A 21384-nucleotide genomic window follows, 5' to 3' on the forward strand; every position below is an offset into this window, starting at 1 on the left:
AATATTCCCAAGTTACCCAACACAAATTTAATATATGAAGGAGAAATGTTAAACCTATTTACAACAAGTCAAATACGTTTAACTCTTGTTTACTTAAAAGGAGACACATTTTTTAAAGCCAAAAAAGTTTCCCTCCTCTTCAAAAAAATGTATTTCCACACTCTTCCCTTATCTTTAAATCCACGATTGTGCCCCTTTAGTTTAAACAAGTTTTGTTTGCCCACTTCAAATTGGGAATTTTTTTATTTAAAAAAAATCAATTAGCGTGAACTTACTTTGTATTAGTTTAGATATATATATATATATAAAAAAAACCCTCCTGCCGCGAGCAGAGGGCGGGCGGACTCCACCTCCTGGCGCTCATAAATTCCTCAGAGCCACTTCAAATATTAACTTTCCTACCGTGTCTGCTCACTTTAAACGGCTCTCTGAGACCGACACGTGTCGCAAACGCCAGGGGAAAGAGGAAAAAAAATCCGAAATTCTACACAGACCTGTTTATTATTTAAAAAAAACAATTAAAAAAAGTTACACAGAAACTATTTATATATTTTTTTATTTTTTTTAAAAGCACTACAAAAAGAATATTTTTTTTAAAAAAAACAAGAATCCAATCGGATGGTGGTTGTTTCCGAGTGGGAGAGTGTTTTGATCCACGCTCGATGTGGATTTTATAAGGATTTATTTTTTCCCCCAAAAAAAATTTCAATTGAGAGGTGGGGGGGAAAAGAAACTTTTTTTCTTCAGCAAAAGTTTGCTGTCTGGGACGCACCGCGCATGTGCGCGCAGGCAATAGCGCCCCAAATTCAAACGGGAATTTTGCAGAAAGTCCTGATCAGCAAAGTGTTTGCTTGTTTATTTTATTTTTTTTGTTTCTTTCTCTCGCGCGGGGGGGAAGGGGAGACGGACCTTAACAAAAAAAAAGTATGGTAGACAGGGGCCCCTTGCTGACTTCAGCTATCATATTCTATCTGTCAATCGGCGCTGCTATCTTCCAAGTGCTGGAAGAGCCGAACTGGACCGAGGCGGTGGGGCGATACAAGATCAAAAAGTCTCAGATCCTTAAAGAACATCCCTGTCTCACCCATGCAGCTCTGGAAAAGATTTTAGAGGTAAGAATTACTCACTTAAGTATAATCCCTTCACACACTTCCCGTGCCTAAAAGACAATTCTACTTCGCTTTCGTTCCTTTTTCTCTCACTCGCGGGCGTCCTCTTTCTCTGGCTGTACAAATATCATTTAAACATTGTCTGACTTTTTATTAATCCTAAATTTTGATGGTGTAACTTCTGTCCCCTGCCTGCCTGCCTCCCCCCGGTCACTGTTGCTATCCGGACCCCTTAAAAGTAAGGTTTCATGTATGACTTCTTTTAAAATTCCCGCAAACTACGTTTCATACGGTCGCTTTAAACTTTCCCCCCCCAAATTATTGGGCGTGTCGCTTTAAGAGAAGGAGCTTCTGGTCAAGGGTACTAAGTCGAAATGGAAATGAAAGTGTACATACATACATACAGACATACTTATTTATTTATTTTCTAAGGAATCAGATGCTCTTTTTTGAATCTGGGCGGCGAGAGACCCACATTGTGCAATAAAAGTCGTGACTTGTTTCATTTCGAGTATTACCCAAGCTCCGGCTCAACAGAAGCTGTGTTTTTTTTTAAAAAATGTGCCGGCAGTGGGTTTATTCACAGTGTAAAAGGACACCAAAAAAAAATTGGTGAATCATGACTCTCCATGAGTAGGGTGGGTGAGTGAGTGAGTGCCATGTGGAGTAGGGTTAACATTTCACTGACTCTTAGTGGGGGAAGGGGATTGATCCCCTCTCTCTCTAGGCACAAAGGCTTGTATATAATGCGACGGTGGTCCCGTCTGTTCTGTGACTCCCAGGCAGAAAAGATTTAAAGAGGATTTTTAAAAAAAAACAATTACAAACCTTAAATGCTGTAAATGCGAAATAGAAACGGAAAATGCACAAGTTGTCCATCAGCATCTCAACGCGAAAAGATAGACTTTAATGTGTAGGGTTTCGACCTGGGATCTGCGAGGTCATCAGATTGTGTACTATCGGAGGGTCGGGCCACGTTCAGTACTTGACGATTCTCCCTCGTATATATGTGTATGTATTTCCCTGTGTTTTGTTAACTTGCTCGTATGTTATCTCTGTTGCTGTGTGCTAATTGTAAAACAGTTTCTGCAGTTTGATAACGTTTGTTTTCCTTTGGACAGCTGACACTGCCGTTGAAAAGTAAGAACAGGCGGTCCCTTTACGAGTGTATCAATATTTGCAAGGGGTCCCCCTCTTCCGCACAGGGAAAAAAAAGTTTGAAAACTACTAGGTTAAAATATCAAGCCAGAGACCCCCTCTCTTTTCTTCCCCACCCCCCTTTTTTTGTCAAGAGAAAAGTTTATCTAGAAGTTTTAAATTTACCCAGGATTAAAGAAAATTCGCAAGTACCGTTAGGTACTTTGAACAAAATAAACAAGGACGAGGGAAGACATTAGTGTGTGCTGCTTGTTCATTGACAATTCTCTCTCTCTCTCTCACACACACACTTTCTGCACTGCGGGGCAGAATTGCACTTGTGTCCACAGGGTGACCCGAGAACTGTTGCAGAGGCGGAAACAAAAGAACATAAATAAATAGGAGGAGGAAAAGCCGAGATAATGTGGGAGTACAGTGTGTGCAGGGGCTTGTGTGGTGGCGAATGAATAATGAGTGCATTATTTCAGTAAAGGCAGGTGACTGAATGTTAAACATGCATGTTGGAATTGTATATCATATTTGATTACTGGAATGCCAGCATCTCAAGTTTTGAACCCAAAGTTCAAACTTCACCTGCAGATACGCTATTATGTCATAAAAGTATAAAAGTCATAAGTAATTTCTAAAATTCTACTAAATGAAGCTGATTGGTAATGGGGGGAAGGGGAGTCAGTACATCTCTCTTGAACCCCAACGATGCAGATTCAACTAGCTGAAAGAAACTGGATGCCAGTATATAATATTTGTTTGCTGGTCCTTTTTTAGAGGTCGACGTTCTGATATCTTTCCACCACCCCTTCTTCTATCACTGCATTAAAAAGTATTGTAAACAATTTTACAACACCAAGTTATAGTCCAGCAATTTTATTTTAAAATAAAATTGCTGGACTATAACTTGGTGTTGTAAAATTGTTTACAATTGTCAACCCCAGTCCACCACCGGCATCTCCACATCTTAAAAAGTATTATAACTCTGTAAACATAAGTATGGCTTTTGAAGATGGCGCTTTACTGAGCAGTTAGACCGCAGTTCTATTCTGCCTCTTCCCCCCCCCCCCATAATCCAATTGGTTTAACTTGAACCCATTTGACTTGCAAACTGTCCAGAACGGTCGGGGAAGCAGGTGGGTGTTTTCACAGTCAAGTGCACATGTTTTGTGTTTTTTCAGAGACGCCACTGGCAGCTCTCGGCAGAAGTGAAACTTGGTGAGTGAGAAAGAGATTGCGATTCTTGTCATTTCAAAGGGAGGGAGGGAGGGGGTGGGGAGGGCATTGCATGTATGGGTATAGAGAACAGCGCTAGATACGTGGAAGCAGGTTTCATTGAAAGCATGTCTCAGTGCCACACTGGCCCCACGTTGGGCAGCTGTTGGACTCGTCAAGGCCAACATTTGGGGTAAATATCTGACAATCTCCCACAGAGTTTATGCTGCAGCAGGTGTTTGGTTTTCAGGTCCAGAGCTGAGGAGGGCAGTGTAGAGAGGTGGGAGAGTGGTGGGTGTGGGTTCATGTTTTCAGTTCTGAAAGCCTTGTTGCTGAGGAAAACTCATTTGACACCCATAATAACTCAGGTATAAATACAAAATAGTTACTAATAAATCCAATAGGGAAGCCGGGAGAAACTTCTTTACCCAGAGAACGGTTAGAATGTGGAACTTGCTGCCTTGTGGAGTAGTTGAGGTGAATAGCATAGATGTATTTAAGGGGAAGTTAGATAAACACATGAGGGAGAAAGGAATAGAATGTCATGCTGAAGTAGGGAGGGAGGAGGCTTGTGTGGAGCATAAACACCGGCATAGACCAGTTGGGCCAAATGGCCTGTTTCTGTGCTGTACATTCAATGTAATTCAGTGCAATGTCTCCACATTGTAAGACACAGGAAGAAGCTGGGGGGGGGGGTGGTAGAGGGAGAGAGAAAAAAAAACTTCTGTTTTTAAAACCTCTTTTTATATTGGTTTACATCTCAGAATTTTGTGCACTATCTAATCGAAAACCAGATTGTCTGGTCCAGAACCAGTCAAAGCACAGGTGGCCAGTCAAAGCACAAGCTGAATTAATTCAGCACAACATATTTTAAAGTGGGTTTTTCTTTCTGCAGCCTGTTTGTCCTTGAATTAGTTTTTTAATTGTAACATTTCTTTTGAGGGGGATGTGTTGCGGTCATGTGGTCAGTTATTGCATGCACTTCCATTTGCAATCCGGCCAAAGTGTCCAGATACTTCAGCAGATGACAACGGACATTTAAGAGAAGCTGTCTTGATCCCGGGCACTCTTGAGCATCCCTGCCATATAACACTGTAGATTGCTTTACGTCTATTCCAAAGACCATCATTGTAAACAGCTTTCCCTTTAATGAGCCACTTGTATTGATAGCAAGGAGAAAAATTAACCGATTATCGGGCACCTGTTTGGCTTTGTAAGAGTCAGATTTGTTGCCTTTGACTTATTGAAGGCCCACTCACCCATGGAGTGGGTTTTCAAGATGTCCAAGCCACTGACCTGAGCACAGCCTTTGGTGTCAGTGCCACTGCCGATAGAGTAGGTGGCAAGAATGAAGGTATCATAAGAACATAAGAAATAGGAGCAGGAGTAGGCCAATCGGCCCCTCGAGCCTGCTCCGCCATTCAATAAGATCATGGCTGATCTGAAATCAAAAGAAGTGGGCACTGCCAGCTTTTAGGTTAAGCCATCCTGCTCCTCCTGATATGGGTAACAAAACACTGCTGCCATTGACTCATGTGGAACATCCCTGTGTTGAGTTGTAGAAGTCTTTGCAGCCTTGGCTCAGTTGGTAGCACTCTCGCCTCTTGAGTCAAGTCCCACACCAGAGACTTGAGCACATAATCTAGGCTGACACTCCCAGTCCAGTACTGAAGGAATGCTGCGCTGTCGGAGGTGTCGTCGTTTGTATGAGACATTAAACCGAGGCCTTGTCTGCCCTTTCGGGTGGACACAAAAGATCGTGTGGCACTATTTCGAAGAGGAGCATGGAAGTTCTCCCCGGTAGCCTGGCTGATATTTATCCCTCAACCAAGATCACCAAAACAGATTATCTGGTGATTTATCTCATTGATGATTTGTCTCATTGCTGTTTGAAGGACCTTGCTGTGTGCAAATTGGCTGCCGGGTTTCCTACATTACAACAGTGACTGCACTTCAAAAGTACTTTGGATGTGAAGTGCGTGGGGACATCCTGAGTTGGTAAAAGGTGCTATATAAATGCAAGTCCTGCAAATCTTGTACAAGTTGTTGGAGCAAAATAATTGTAAAACTAAGGACCCATGGTCAGTCGCTGGCCTGTGCTGAGTTATCTGATCTCATCCAGAGTGTTGGGGGATCATAGAATTATCCTCAGTGCCCCGAGCCAGAGGCCAAAACAGTCATGGGTCTCACTCCTACTGGAAAGTGTATGTGAGGACAATGGGAAAAGTGGGATCAGGCTCGGCTGTGATGCGCCTACAGTCGAATAGTCTGCCAATAGTTCGCGCGTGAAGAATGGCTACTTCTCCAAGGTTTTCTTGCGTCTATGCAACTGTACCGCGGTATGAATCATGCCTTCAGGAAAAGCGGGGGGAGGAACTTGTGCAAATATGTGTGCAGTTGTTTTGGAAAAGATTTCAAATGTGTGTCTCTTTTATAGCTCCACGAATTTCCTCATTTGCTGAGGAATCTTTGTATAGGTGAGTGACGCTGAAATCCTGTCCCCACCCACAGACGGAGGAGTGGGAGAGCGTCGGTCGCATCTGCTAGTGGCAGACATATTTGTTTTTATTACGTCTCTCTCTTTCTCTCTTTCTCTCTTTCTCTCTCTCTCTCTCTCTCTCTCTCCATGCTGATGAAACCGTTTGTAAGCAATTCTTCACTTATGAAACCCAAAAAGATATTGGTGACAATATGGTAAAGGAGGAGCAGTTCAAGGAGCGGTCACCTTGGCTGACGGAGATGTTTTTGCATTAATATGGTACCTGTTTGCTGCATGGACTGTTGTGACATGAGATCTTTTTGGGCATTTTAACTTAATTTATTTTTAGTGCACTCTAAAATGTATTTTCTCGTGCAGCTATGGTCGGCGACGTAATTGCATCACGGCTGAACTGGCTAACGTCGCCCGTACATGAGCACTGTGGAAAAGTCCGCCAAGCCGTTCGCAGTGGTGGTGACCCCCTCCCCCTTCAGTAAGCTGAAATGACTGAACTCTATTTTTCTCTCTTTTGACTTGACTGTTGGGGGGGTTTAATTCCCTCTGTGCAACAAACTGGTTGAACGGCCGCGTTAAAAAGATAGCACTGGGCGGGAAATAACGCACACGTTAACCGGCGCGCTTAAAAAGATACCGCACAGAGGAAAGAAAACCCCTTCGTTTTGATTCTGAACCAGTTCAGGTTCACGGCTGTGGTGATGGCCCATCACCCATTGGTAATGCCAGCTTTCTGTGGTAATAATTATTTAATAGACTAATGTTCTGCTGATTATGGTGTCCCAACATGTATTTAATAGGTTGCCCTTTGACATTCATGTTGACGTCATATTGCTATCTGGTTAATTTTATAGCCCAGTCATTTGATTGTGAATTGCAAGGCTTGTGTGGAACTTCTCAAGGTCTCTATCCGAACTACACTAAACATTTGGCTTTTCTGGTATACTTTCATAATTTTTTTTCAAATGTTCTCCCCTACCACCTACCTGTAGGTGTTGACTCCTTACTGGAGTACAGTTCCCACGGGTGCTGGTAGCACTCTTGCACCTTGGCTAAATGGCCACCCTCCATGTGCAAGCTTTGAGAGTGAGCGTCGGCTAGCTATTCAACTGCAGGTACTGTCACGCCCCACGCCTGATCCTGTCCCCATCTGGCATCCACACCTGTGCTTGGCCAGTAGGAGTCGCTGAAGGTGTTCAAGAATCAGAACTCCGGCTGTTTTATTATTCTGAGTGAGCTGGCCGGAATTTATTTTATCCTCGTGCTTTTGTCCCCTCCGACCCGATCCCTTTTCCTTTTACGCCCTCTCTGCAGGTAACCACTGTACTTGGATAACCCTTCTTCCTTCCAGGTGGATTAGACACTGACCTTTCACCTCTGGGGACAGGGTTTGAACCCGACCCGTACTGATGGAGGGGCAGTCTCCTGTTTGTTCTCTGCAATGTGAAATGAGCTTGAGGTACCTCAAGCCTGTTAATGGGCATTAACCCACGGCACAAAACATTACACACTAATTGGCATTGTTAGCAATCCCGCTCGGAGAAGGCCATAGGACTGACTGTGTGTTTTCAAAAAAAAATAGAAATATGTTGCACTCTTCTGCGGCTGAGGCTTATTGTTGGGTCAGAGTAGAGGGAGCTTTTACTCTTTATCTAACATTGCTCTACCTGACCTGGGAGTGCTTGATGCTGATGGTGGGGGGGGCTTCAACTTTAGTAGGGGTGCTAAATGGGCAGTAGAGAATCGGCCGCCCATTGTACAACCCGTCCAATTATCCGTTCCATTGAATTCAATGGAAAGAAAAATAGGGCAGGATTGTACATCGGGCCAAAGTTGAATTTCAGCCCCGGATGTCCAAAATGGAAAGTTGCTCCATTTCCTAGAACCAGCATCCCTCACTTCAAGTGCAAATTTCACCCCCAGGAAGGGGTTGGTGGGGGAGAGCCTTTTTTTCTGTGCCTTGCTCTCTCCCTCCGTCTATTCTGACTTCGCTGGGCTACAGAAGAACATTTTCTGCTTGATGTAGCCTAAAGAACCAGTGGCACCCAGACCTGGGGGGGCCACTGGCCGCTGTTTTCATCCCTAACTTTCTTCTTTTCTCTTTTGTACGTTAAGTGGCGTAAACAGGGTGCAGCCGGAGGCAACTGCAACGAGCGCTGATGTCTCTCGATTTTGACCCTGGTGGCTGCTGGGAGCACAGAAGGACTCGGAGAAATTGTACTGGAGTACCAACTGGCAAGTCACAGATTTTCCCCCAGATTTAGTTACCAGTGCAAAGCTAGGCTTGAAATGTGTCATGCCAAGTGTCGGAGGAGAGGTGGAGGGCACCACCTGGCGTTTACAAACGTGGTGGGGTTTTAAATTTGAGTAGCCCTCGTGGGCCGAATGGCCTTTTCTCGATCCGTGCTTTTTTTTTAATGTTGAGTAATTGAATAGATTAGATGGGATCAAGGCCACCTCTCGCTCCTCAATCATATATTGTGTGTGAGTATAAAAGTTTGGAGATGCATTTGTCATACTTGAGGCGTCACACATGCAAATTACTGGTGTCACTTTTTAAAAAGAAATATATATATATATATACTTCCAGTCGTTTCCTGCTGGTTTCTTCAATAAGAGCCTAGGATTTAGAAGTAGCTGCCAATCTAACCAGCAACATCAGTTGTCCTCCAACCGAGCTCAATTTATGCCTATTCACAGCAATTAAAAGTTGAGGCCTGGAAGGCAGACCCCAAAAGGCACAGAGCTCTACCTTGTCAGTAGCATAAATTGTTGTCCTTAACACGGTATAATCCTCTTGTCCTTCTAGAACCGTCTCCTGTGACTTAACCCGTGAGCAATGCCACAGGACATCTGGTATCAATCGTTTTTGGATGTTCCACAATGCTGGGTTAACTTTGGAATTGCAGCACCGGACTTCCGCAAGAGGTGGTAAACTAAAGGTAGCAGCACTGCCACCGCTGGAATATCCGGGGCCCACTGAAACAGACGATGTCCGCGGCCATCTCAGCTAGCAGCGGCACCCCTGACCGCAATATAGGCACTGCCATTGGAGACATAGGCAGCCGCCATTGGAGACATAGGCAGCCACCTTTGGCCATTTTGAGCAGCTCAGACCGGCAAAACAGTTTTGTGGCCACCATTATAGATGGTAGAGAAACAAAACTGGAAATCGAGACTTTTAATTGCACTTCGGGGGAGAATTTGGGATGCATTACACCCGTTTTTCCAGGGTAAAACGGGCACGGCGTATACCAAATTCTGGGTGCGAAGTCCTGTGCTGATGTACGCCGGCTGAATGGTCCTCGCTGTATTTAGGCATCCCTGGCGGCCGCCTGAAAGCAGCATTGGCCTAACTTAAATATTCAAAGAAGAGTTCCGTGTCTGTTTCGGTACCCTCCTGCAATATTGATGGTAAAACTAGGCGGAAGCAGGCACAATATATGCTCTAACAAGTTTTTCCAGTTCCACAGCTGCCTAACCAACCTTAAAGGGACCGCTGGAGGCCGGGAGTGAAAGACTTTTTTTAGTGTTACCTTGATGTGAAGCCAGAAGGAGCAGGAATTCTCCTCTAGGCTCCGTGGCAAAACTGTGGGCTACCTCTTGCTTGCCCCCAAGCCCCTTATTAAAACCACCTGTGCGCTGGCTCGTTGTCCAAGCTGGCCAAATTGGGACGGGCCTGATTGGCATGCAGCTTGGCGCCCACAGCTTGCTGCTATTATTACGATGAGGCCAGAGGAACAATTCCTCCCGGTCCTCAGGCCTCCATCTTGGGGATCGTTCCCCGTGCGCATTTGGTGTCCGGAAACTGGCCCAAGCCAATTTCTACCCCTTTGTTCTGGCTGCTATGAAATTTGCATCATAATACAAGCGGTGCCTTTTAGCGACACTGATGGGAAAGGATAGAAGTTTATCTGCCGTGTACCTTTCTCTTGAAGTATGCTTTCTGACTCCTTTGAACCACCCCCCCACCCCCCCCCCCCCCCAGCACTAACAAATTGCACCCTCTTCCCAGCTCTGTCATCTTTACTCACCTTGCGAAGAGTTCCAGATGGGGTTTTTTTTTGTATGTGTGCGGCCTGTTATACAAGCATAACTGGTTTTAAAAAAAAATCATAAGCATTTATATTTTCAGGCAGTTTTCTTATGGTTCTTAAGCTCTCCCATCCGATAATTTTGGCAACGGTCTTTAATGGCCTGTTCCAGACCACTTTGTCCTTTTGCCCATTACTAGTTTTAAAAAGAAAATATATTTCAATCATTTATCACAAATGTTGCTGTTTCTTTTGCATCTTCTTTGTCAAGGTCGGTGGGTGTTACTGATTAACTCCCAGCCTTATCGACCAAGAAGCTTTGTGTTCTCCTCCGCCATGGCGTGCCTGCACTCGAAAGGCTCTGGAAACTTCTATTTTCTTCTCTTCGACAGAGACCTCCCTTCCCTCTCTGGTGGAAGTGGGGACATTCTCAGTTTATTGAAGTATTTGACCTCTGAGGCGGACTGCTAGAATGTGTTTGATGGTCCCCTCTTTCCCAGGAACAATACTCCTCTGTGATGGGTTTTTTTTTCCCTCTCATATAATCTTCCTAGCAATAACAAATGTGTTGGAAGGTGCTAGATTCTGGTTTGACTCTGCCCGGCATTTCCGGTTTGTACCATTCAGTCTCGTATTGCAGCATTAGCAAACCGTGATACAAATGTTCCACACAGTTCCAGCTATACCCCGCGCACCTGGCCTTTGCATGAGAACGTAAGGACAGGCCCTGTGCAAACCATCCCCCACACACCAGCGTTGCTCTTGTGCGTCGCCCAACTCCGAAGGGAGGGAATCCGATTCAATTCCGAAATAACTTGCTGGAGGACGGAGAATATTCAGCCGGGCAGTGAGGGACTTACATCTTCCAACTCTGCACTTCAAGAACTTCCTCATCCTGTCTCAAGTTTGTTGGCACAATCCTGCTTTCCCTGTTTATAAAATGCCAGCCTATTTGTGGGTGAAGGAAAAATTTAATTACACCGGTGATTTTCTTGGCTCACGGCTTAAACTCTGGCTGAAAAAATATCATTAGCGTGGATAAAAGGTTTGACTGAATGCAGGCTAATGTGTTCAGTGTTTGCCTCTGTCACTGATCTGGCTCAGAAACTGTCTTAGGGGCCATGTTTTCCTCTCTTGGTTTTTCGTGAAAAAGTAAATGTGACTGAACAGTGAGCAAGACCAGTAGAAAGCAGTAAAGCACTTTTGTTTTTACCACTACATGGAGTCTCGCTCCCATTTTAGAATGTGCTTATGGAAATTAGCAACAAAACATGAGAAACTACAGGAGAATTGTGTGGGAAGGAGAAAGATCGAAGCAAAAATTGAGATCACTACTCGCAATTGGACCTAAGAGTTAGTTATATGAAGGAAGGGTAAGATTTTAATCATTGTGCAGTTCGCATTTAAATTATGTTTTAATATCAACCATAATGTGTAGCTAACGCTGACATGATCAATCATTTTTTAAATCTGAAATCCACTGTATAGAACACTGCCCATGCCTTTTGACATGCAGCTGGTTTTGAGTGCAATACAGTGACTGATGTCACCATGTCCTGTGATGTAAGATTAACATCCATTGGGGCATAATGGAGGTTTATTGCAAAAAAGGAAATGTAATTCAACTTCTATTTAAAAATGTGATGGCATGGATATATATATATATGAATCATTGAAGTATTTGAATCGCTTATAAGCAGTGACAACATTTCTGTTTTTCGGACATTGATTTTACATGCTGTTTTTTAACATTCTAAAAGTTTTTGTGCATGTGGGGAGTATTAAATATATCTAATTCCCGGTAATGGTGTTAAGCAAAGCGCCAAGACAAGCGCAACAAAAAAATCTGTGGGGTAGAATTTGCACGGGAGTTCCTGCCGTAACTCCGGACTATCTGTGGAAACCCCGGAGAAATGGCATCAACAAGAACTTGCATTTATATAGCGCCTTTAATGTAGTAAAACGTCCCAAGGTGCTTAACGGCAAGAGATGGGCCTGTGTTTCTGAACAATTTTGTAGATTCTGAGGAACAGTTCAATCAGAAATTGAAAACTGATTGCCTTGCAATATTCAATCTTAATGATATAGATAGAGATCACCCACTCTTTCAAATCAAGGATCCCAAAGCCAGTAATTATTTAATAATGAACTCCGACGCTTATTATTTTATTAGGATGACGTGCAATTCTGTTTTACATTTTCAGACATTTGTGTGCTATTTTAATGTTGTAAAGATCCTTCTCCCCCCTCCTCCCTCCCCGCCCCCCCCTCCCCGGGCCAGATGCACTGTGATGTAAGCCCTCCAGGTTTATCAAGGAGAAAAGCTACAATTTAATTCCTGGAAATAATTGTTGGCAGTATAGAATGCTTTACCGCAGGGAATGCTTGGGGCAGAGACCATGGTATCTTTGAAGGGAAGTGTAGATACACTTTTCAAGCAGAGGAAGATGGCAGGGCTGATGGGCAGTGGGATTAGTTGTGGGTTGCTCTGGAAAAGAGTTGGCACCGACAAGATGGGACCCTTCTGTGTTGTAAATTTCTATGGTTCCAAGCCGGTGCATATTATGTTGAGCCATGAGGTCATTATAAATATCCGTGGCAACTATTGTACGAATATTTTAGTTTGGAGGCGGCGGGGCTTGAAGAACATGATGAGAAATGATTACGGAATAACTGCTTGAAGTGAACTTTCGATCTGTTTGGGAACTGAGCTCCAAATCTTAGCTTTGACGTGTTTGGGACAGTAATAGAAACAATTTGTGAGTAGTCATGGCTATCACCCTCAATATTGTTTTTGAATATGTTTTCAGACGTTACTTTAAAACTATTCAACAAAAAAAACTTCATTTGTGACCATGCCAGATACACCAAAAATAGCATCAGGATTTTTTTTTTGTTTTTGCTGTGGGTATGAGGCCTGCGGGGTTAAGACCTTGGAACACACGAGTTCTTTTCAATGTTTTGTCTGACTTTGTGCATGGAGACATAACTGTAAACCACCAAAAAGCACCAGGGCTAGCTGTTTAAAATCAAAGAGAGAAACCCCTTTGAAAGATGAGCTTTATGTAGATGGAGAGCTATTTTTTGCATCCCTTCGTTGCCCCTCTTCTGACTCGCTCTGGGGTGTAGCGCTCTGGGAGCTGGAAGCCCCTTGGGACCTTGCCTTGTGACCATTATTCACGTGGATGAGTGCCATAAAGCTGTTCCACAATGGAGGTGCATACTGGTGGCACAGGGTCCTGCCCTCGTTTGCTCAAGGCATGCCTTGGGCACTGCACTGGGCAGTGCATTCACCCACCCAGTCGGCAGAAAGGTAGGGTTGGAGGAGGGCTGTAATTTCTATTTTGGTTAAACAGTGAATTCTGAGGATGTCATCAAGGTGTGGTAATGGTTACTGTATGTGGCAATTGCATGGGACTGCTTCATCAGTGTTGCTTCATCATCAACTATGTCTTGTTAATCTTTCATCATTGCAGTTAAGTAACCCGTTCCTGTGATATCAGCGCTCACTTGTCAAAAGAAAATGATGCTGATCCCAATTCTGTCCGATTTCTCTTTAACTCTATATTCTGATAGCGAGACTGTCTGTCTCTCTAAACAAATGTTTCTGGCAGGGCTGGTATCGACATTGCACAGGAAAGAACAGTCCAATCAGTGCTGTTTATAATGGCAATGTAGCAGCTTTTCTCCTTGGCCTTCAGCTGACCCATCCCAATCATTAGCACCCATTTTATTTTTATTTCCATCAAGTCTTCATCCTTATCATTTGACGCCCTGTTTTGTTGTCCAAACTCGCCTTCTCTTGCTGTCCCTGCTTAGTTATAATTTCCCTGCCGCTCCTCTTTAAATAGCTCAGTCAGTTCTAATTGCTGCAGCTGTTGAGGGTACAGCCTCTAACATGTTTTAACTTGCTTCGGAGGCCGGAATTGTCATAGAGTTATACAGCACGGATAGAGGCCCTTCGGCCCATCGTGTCCGCGCCGGCCATCAAGCTCTGTCTACTCTAATCCCATATTCCAGCATTTGGTCCGTAGCCTTGTATGCTATGGCATTTCAAGTGCTCATCCAAATGCTTCTTGAATGTTGTGAGGGTTCCTGCCTCCACAACCCTTTCAGGCAGTGAGTTCCAGACTCCAACCACCCTCTGGGTGAAAAAGTTCTTTCTCAAATCCCCTCTAAACCTCCCGCCTTTTACCTTGAATCTATGTCCCCTTGTTATAGAACCCTCAACGAAGGGAAAAAGCTCCTTAGTATCCATCCTATCTGTGCCCCTCATAATTTTGTACACCTCAATCATGTCCCCCCTCAGCCTCCTCTGCTCCAAGGAAAACAAACCCAATCTTCCCAGTCTCTCTTCATAGCTGAAGCGCTCCAGCCCTGGTAACATCCTGGTGAATCTCCTCTGCACCCTCTCCAAAGCGATCACATCCTTCCTGTAGTGTGGCGATCAGAACTGCACACAGTACTCCAGCTGTGGCCTAACCAGTGTTTTATACAGCTCCATCATAACCTCCTTGCTCTTATATTCTATGCCTCGGCTAATAAAGGCAAGTATCCCATATACCTTCTTTACCACATTATCTACCTGTTCCGCTAAAAGGATGGCATGACTTGAGAGAAGGGAAGGGTCCCCCTCGGGCACTCTAGGAGGGCTGAGTTGGGCCCCACGTGATGAAGTCCTGATGCAAGAGGTAAAACTGTACTAAAGGGATGGAGGTGAGGGTGGGGGGGGGGGGGGGTGGGGAAGCATGGGACTGCAAAAAAAAAGAGCTTTTTGGGTGAGGAGGGGTTTGCAGTGACGTCACTAGAACTACTCAGTAATTCCACCCACAAATATAATCCTTAAACATTAAGTGCAAAGCTTTTATTTGTAATTACTTCACCCTCGTGTACTTCTAAGCTGGATGCGCAATGTGGTGCTGTGGGATGTGAATCTCATCCCGCTCAAGGCGCTGACAATGATTTGTTTGTGGTATTGCCCGTCGGAACCCTGTGCAGGAGGGTCCTCGAGTCGATACCTGTAACAATAAACATGAGTGTTCCAGGATAGGCTAAGAAAGCAGGTTCTAACAGCATCAGTGTAAATAGTGGCTGATTTTAATTTGTTTTGAATGTATGTATAGCGTAAATTTTATTGCAAAGTGTCTGATCTAGAATTTTTTTTTTGCACATTACACTGGAGTCTATAACTGTTGTGACTTCACTATTTATTTGTTTTCCTCATTTTTTATATACTTTAAAAAAAAATCAAATTACTTTTTGAGTTGGATAAGTTTCCCAGGGATTTTTCCGTTTGGAAGGTTTTGCCTTTGGCCATTGGGAAGAAAGAGCAATTGCAGCTTGGTGGAGCACCGTGGGGTCTGCTACAAGGTTAGCATGACTTGGTAAGGGCAAGGGTCCTCCTGATGCATCGTAGGAAGCTGCGTGTGCGTGTCTCCGTCAGTGTTCGACCTGGATGAGACCATGAAGATGAAGAGAAGTGGAAGGGAGGGGAGAAATTGGGTGGAATGGGTGATGGTGCAGCCTGTGACTGCTCTATGAGAAGTAGACGCCTCAATGCGTTTTGACTGGCAGATCAAATGACTATATCAGGAGCCCACTGTATATTGGCTTTTCTTAAATGAGTCACTTTTTAAGCATTGGTAACATTTTGTAGTTATCCTGTCTTAATGGCTGATGTAATCATTGCTGATTCGACCAGTTTAGTTGCAGCTGTTGAACTGCAGCGGTATGTAATAAATATTAACTTGATCCTTGGTGCTTGGCCAGTGCTCTTAAAGGTGCTTTTACATCAGCACTTGTTTAGTTTGGGTCACATGAAAGCGGCGACCATGTGCTGTCTCCCTGTGTCTATTCGGCTATAACCTCTGGCTCTATTAAAACTCCCAAAGGCCTTTCAGGCACATTGGTACTATTGCTTACTTATTTACTAGCAGATCTCCCATAGCGTGGCTCACAATGAGTCAGTGCATACGCTAAAATCTGACATCTGAAGTGTGACCGGAAGTAAGTATGACGCTTACCAAGAAATAGGCGCAATACGCAAGATTCTTTGTGTAAATTAGCATATCTCCCATGGTGTTGCTTACTGTCAGTTAGAGGTGACGCTGTTCTATAGAAGTATCATCATCAAAGTTTTACAGGAAGTAAGTGTGACCCTTGCGGGAAGTGTGTTATTATATATGCAAGCCTTTTAATGTGTCAGTAGATTTATTAGATTTTTACCAGTAAGGACTGACTTCTGTAAAGGGAAACTTATTATTAAAATTTTGACCAGGCAGTGCAGTGATCCTGTGGAGCTGGGCTGTGGAAATGGTGTTTTGACTCCTTCCGCCATGGTTGTGGGGAAGAGAGGAAGGAGGTGTTAGGTGTATATAATACAACACCTGGATATTTCTCGTGGATGAAGAGAGAGATGAAGGTGAAGAGCTTTGTGTTCTGGCTTACATCAGATACTGCTTATTATTAAACACCTTCTGTTCCACCTACAATTGTACTTGAGGCTTATTCAGAAGTCGAAGACGCTATTATGTGGTGCTATACATGGGTCTTCGCAACTTGATGGAATTTGTGTTGCTGAGGCCTGTGACTATTGGCCTGGGATAAATAATTGGAAATGAAGGGATGGATAGGTAGCCTGGAGTTTAGCTTGATTACCTTTGGTGAGTGTTTATGTAACAAGTAGGGAGCATTCTGTTGGAATCCGAGGGGAAGTTCTGCAACAATGGGACACGATGGGCCGAAGGGCCTCTATCCGTGCTGTATAACTCTATGACAATGTTCCAGAGTCAGGAGATTAAGTGGGTGGGGTAGAATCCACAATAGAGGAAATTGTAGACAGTCTATTGAAGGAGTGGGCTCAAAAGGCAATTTTCATTCCAGACACTCATTTTAATTAGACAGCTCTTCCACTCTGGGCTTTTCTGATCTCTCCTTGTTGGGGAGAAAAGGACAGAAACAGCAGCCCTGCTCATAGCAGCTAAGCCGAGATAGGGAACTTGTATTTTGGAACATCTTGTCCTACTGCACTGTGGCGAGGAGGGGTGGGTGGGAAGAGGGGGAGGGGGGAAGTCAGCTCCTAACTATTGTGGTGGGCTAGACCTGGGAGGAAACTGCTCCTCCTTTTAACCAGTGCTCTGAAAGTAATGGTGCCCATGTTGTATTTTTTGCTGTAGAACTATCTACAGGATTTTTGGATCTAAAAGAAACTCAGCAAATAGTGATCAATACTTGGAATGGAATTCTTGATACACTATGGAGACTAATCACTTGAAAAGCAATTGGATGCCACACTGGGGGACTTTAGGGTGTTTCCGATTGATGAACTACGATAAGCCGAATGGCCTTTCTGTCCCGTGATTATCGTGTGACCTCTCCTCCTGGAAGAAATGGTTAGTCACAAGCTAGGTTTGAATGAAGGTGGCCCATTTTGTTCAATGTGAATGTTTTTCTTTTACCAGTCAATTTTAAAGAAGAAACTTCATTAATGGGATTACTTGTAGGTGTAGTGACCAGAAAAAAATTTGATCGATGGCGTTCCGTTCAGATCATTCCTGTGGTTTTATCTTCTGAATTATTTGTTTGTTTCGAGCAATGAGCGCTGATCACATTATGGCTGTCTGTTGGGGAAGTTGCATTTAACCTTTGGTAGGGATAAAGTCATGAGGCCGGGGATAGATGACTCATTGTCAACTGTGTGTACTCCTGCTATTGGACCCCTGTCCAAACCACTCGCTCACATGGTGTCATTTGTAACTTATGTTTTTTGCGGAAGTATTAAAAATATTGACCAAAATTAACAGGAACAAAGAAAGTAAATCTTAATTATATGTAAAACAGGAAATGTTGCAAAAGACAGGTGCATCAGTATCTAAAAAGAAAGTGTAGACCCTACAACAACTGCTGCAACATTTACAGATACTTACTGATGTTACATGCCTTTGTTACCTCTAGACTCAACTATTCCAATGCTCACATGACCTCTCTCCTTTGCGCTCTTCGTAAACTTGAGCACATCCAAAACTCCGCTGCCTGTATCCTAACTCGTACCAAGTCCCGTTCATCCAACACCCCTGTGCTCGCTGACCTACATTGCTTCCCGGCCTTGATTTTAAAATTCTCATCCTTGTTTTCAAATCCCTCCATGGCCTTGCCCCTCCCTATCTCTGCAACCACCTCCAGCCCTACAACCCTCCGAGGTCTCCGCGCTCATTCGATTCTGGCCTCTTGTGCATCCCCAATTTTAATCGCTCCACCATTGGCGGCCGTGCCTTCAGCTGCCTAGGCCCTAAGCTCTGGAATTCCCTCCCTAAACCTCTCTGCCTCTTTCCTCCTTTTAAGACGCTCCTTGAACATAGGAACAGGAGTAGGCCATTTAGCCCCTCGAACCTGTTCCGCCATTGAATGTGATCGTGGCTGATCTATGACCTAACTCCATATACCTGCTCTAGCCCCATATCCCTTAATATCTTTGGTTAACAAAAATCTATCAATCTCAGCTTTAACAATCGAGCTAGCATCAACTGCTGTTTGCGAAAGAGAGTTCCAAACTTCTACCAATCTTTGCGTGTAGAAGTGTTTCCTAACTTCACTCCTGAAAGTCCTGGCTCTAATTTTTAGGCTATGTCCCCTAGTCCTAGACTCCCCAACCAGTGGAAATAGTTTCTCCATCAGTTCCCCTTAAAACCTACCTCTTTGACCAAGCTTTTGGTCACCTGTCCTAATATTTCCTTATGTGGCTCAGTGTCAAATTTTGTTCGACAACACTCCTATGAAGGGCCTTAGGACATTTTACTATGTTAAAGGTGCTATATAAATGCAAGTTGTGCATTTTCTGGTTTTACTTGACAGTTCATAGAATATTTTAAGCACAGAATGATGCCATTCTGCTGATTGGGCCTATGCTGACTCTCTGAGCTATCCACATACTCTCATTGCCTTGCTCTTTAATTATTCAAATATTCATCCACTTCCCTTTCAAAGCCAATAGAAAAGAAAGACTTGCATTTGCATAGCGCCTTTCATGGCCTCAGGAGATCCCAAAGCTCTTTACAGCCAAATGAAGTACTTGATGTGTAGTCCCTGTTGTATTGTTGGAAATGCAGCAGCCAATTTGCACACGGCAAGGTCCCACAAACATTAATGTGATAATGATCAGATAATCTGTTTTTAGTGATGTTGGTTGAGGGATAAATGTTGGCCAGGACACCGGGGAGAACTCCCCTGCTCTTCTTTAAGATAGTGCTATGGGGTCTTTTACGTCCACCTGAGAGGGCACATGGGGTCTCAGTTTAACCCCTCGTTCGAAAGACGGCAGCTCTGACAGTGCAGTACTGAAGGAGTGTCAGCCTTGATTATGTGCTCACGTCTCTGGAGTGGATCTTGAACCCACGACTGACAATGGTGGTTTCTGCTTTCAAGACTGTTTGTGTATGTACACAGTTAGAGTGAGGATAGGGTCAGACTCGCATCCGATGTCCCCCATGATCACGTTCCCTGGCTGGGCTCGCATATGAAGAGCGCTCGGTTGGGCACGAGGCAGAGGGCGTTGATGGAGCCATACGTTAGAGAGAGTTACTGCCTTGGAGAGGGGAGAAAAAGAAATACAAAAAGAAGAAACCCACTAATTGCAGCAAAGAGACTGGGTGTGTACTCCCGGGAGTAGCTTGGAGATCTGCTCACTCTCTAATTAGACTCTTGAGCTGCCTTGAGCTGTTAAAGCTTCGAAATGGTTTCAAATTCCTTTATTTCCTCATTTTAGTTACTGTGGAAGCATTAGTTTCAGACCACATCTTGTGTACTGTGTCGAGTTCTAGTCAACGAAACGCGGGGGACAGTGAAGCACTGGAGGCAGTGTGGAGAAGAGCCACGAGGTTGACCCCTGGTGTTACGGGGTCTGAGTTGTGAGGAAGGTTTGGGGGAACGTGGGCCTTTCTGTCTTGAAAAGGTGGCGTTATCAGAATGATCCCAGGGCTTAGAGGATTAAATGATGAAGACCGGTTGCATAAACTTGGTTTGTATTCCTTTGAGTATAGAAGACTGAGGGGTGATATGAGCGAGGTGTTTATAATGTTAAAAGGATTCGATAGGGTAGATTCGGAGAAACAGTTTCCTCTGGTGGGGGAATCGAGATCGAGGGGACATAATCTTAAAATTATAGTTCGGCCATTAAGGAGTGAAATCAGAAAGCACTTTTTCACACACACGGTAGTAGAAATCTGGAACACTCTTGCCCCAAAAGGCCATGGATGCTGGGACAATTGGAGCTTTCATGTTCTTATCAGTTTCCTAGAAGTAAAGGGAATTAGGGGTTATGGGGAGCGGGCAGGAAATTGGACATGAAGCTGAGTTCGGATCGGTCAATGCCCTGTGGGTGGCGGAGAGGGCCCAGGGGCTATGTGGCCGGGTCCTGCTCCGACTTCTTGTGTTCTTTAGATTTGTGGTTGGGATCAGATCAGCCATGATCTTATTGAATGGCGGAGCAGGCTCGAGGGGCCGATTGGCCTACTCCTGCTCCAATTTCTTATGTTCTTATGTTCAAGACGGAGATCGATAGATTTTTGTTAGGTAAGGGTATCAAGGGATATGGAGTTGAAATACAGATCAGCCATGATCTAATTAAATGGCAGAGCAGGCTGGAGGGGCTCCTGTTCCTATGCCTTAACGTCGACTTTATGGAGGTAAAAAGTGAAGTTAGAAAATTGCTTCGGGCTCGGTTACGACAGTAGGACAAAGGGACACAGGTTCAAACTATTCAAAGGCAAATCTATGATTGATATTTTCTTCACGCAAAGAGTAGTTGACACGTGGAATGTATTTTCGGGTGGAGTGATGGAGGTGAAAAATCTGGAAATAAGAAATGATTGGATGCTGTAATGGGGGAGGGGTCGAGAAACGTCAAATCTTTCTGGATGGGCCGAATGTCGTCGTCCTTCTATAATTATCTACAGTATGTTTCAGGGTATCTTCAACTGTGGTCGGCTTATCGTATAGACCACGTATTTTTTTCTGTTGTGTACCTAACATGACCAAACACACCCGGAGTTGGGGGGGGGGGAAGGAAATAGAGAAACAATTATGTTGTTCTCACGGGTACAAAAACAGTAACTTTATTTCCTTAATAATCTAAAGTTAGATTATAACCAAGGCCATGGATTTGTGATTTTCACTGGGGAAAAAAAAATGAATCGAATGATGGAATATAATCTCCTGAACACCAGAGGAAAAAAACCTGTGTCCTGTAGTAAAAAATGGGGTTCCATTTATCCGTAAACTAATGGTGCTGCTTCTCCCCTCTTCTTGCTTTTTTTTTATAGCCCTCTCCTACCAGTGGAATGCTACTTCTCTGTCCCTTTCCTGTTTTCACAATTATCCCTTTAGGCTCCTG

At 44.1% G+C, this 21384-nt stretch overlaps 1 protein-coding gene across 3 annotated transcripts in view; it reads left to right on the forward strand.

Annotated features, from left to right (window-relative positions):
• Window positions 1-404: 404 nt before the first annotated feature.
• kcnk5a (potassium channel, subfamily K, member 5a) overlaps window positions 405-21384 on the forward strand; it is a 35757-nt gene continuing 14777 nt past the window's right edge. Inside the window, exon 1 of one of the 3 annotated variants that reach the window (XM_067985165.1) lies at window positions 405-1112. In XM_067985165.1, the coding sequence (XP_067841266.1) occupies window positions 927-1112 (186 nt within the window). In that variant the 5' untranslated portion in view covers window positions 405-926. Of the gene's footprint in view, window positions 1113-1689; window positions 2121-8774; window positions 8907-21384 lie in introns of those variants that run through there. The other 2 variants (XM_067985166.1, XM_067985167.1) reach the window with 2 other exon arrangements.

This window comes from Heptranchias perlo, chromosome 5 (assembly GCF_035084215.1).
Source record: "Heptranchias perlo isolate sHepPer1 chromosome 5, sHepPer1.hap1, whole genome shotgun sequence".
NCBI lineage: Eukaryota > Metazoa > Chordata > Chondrichthyes > Hexanchiformes > Hexanchidae > Heptranchias > Heptranchias perlo.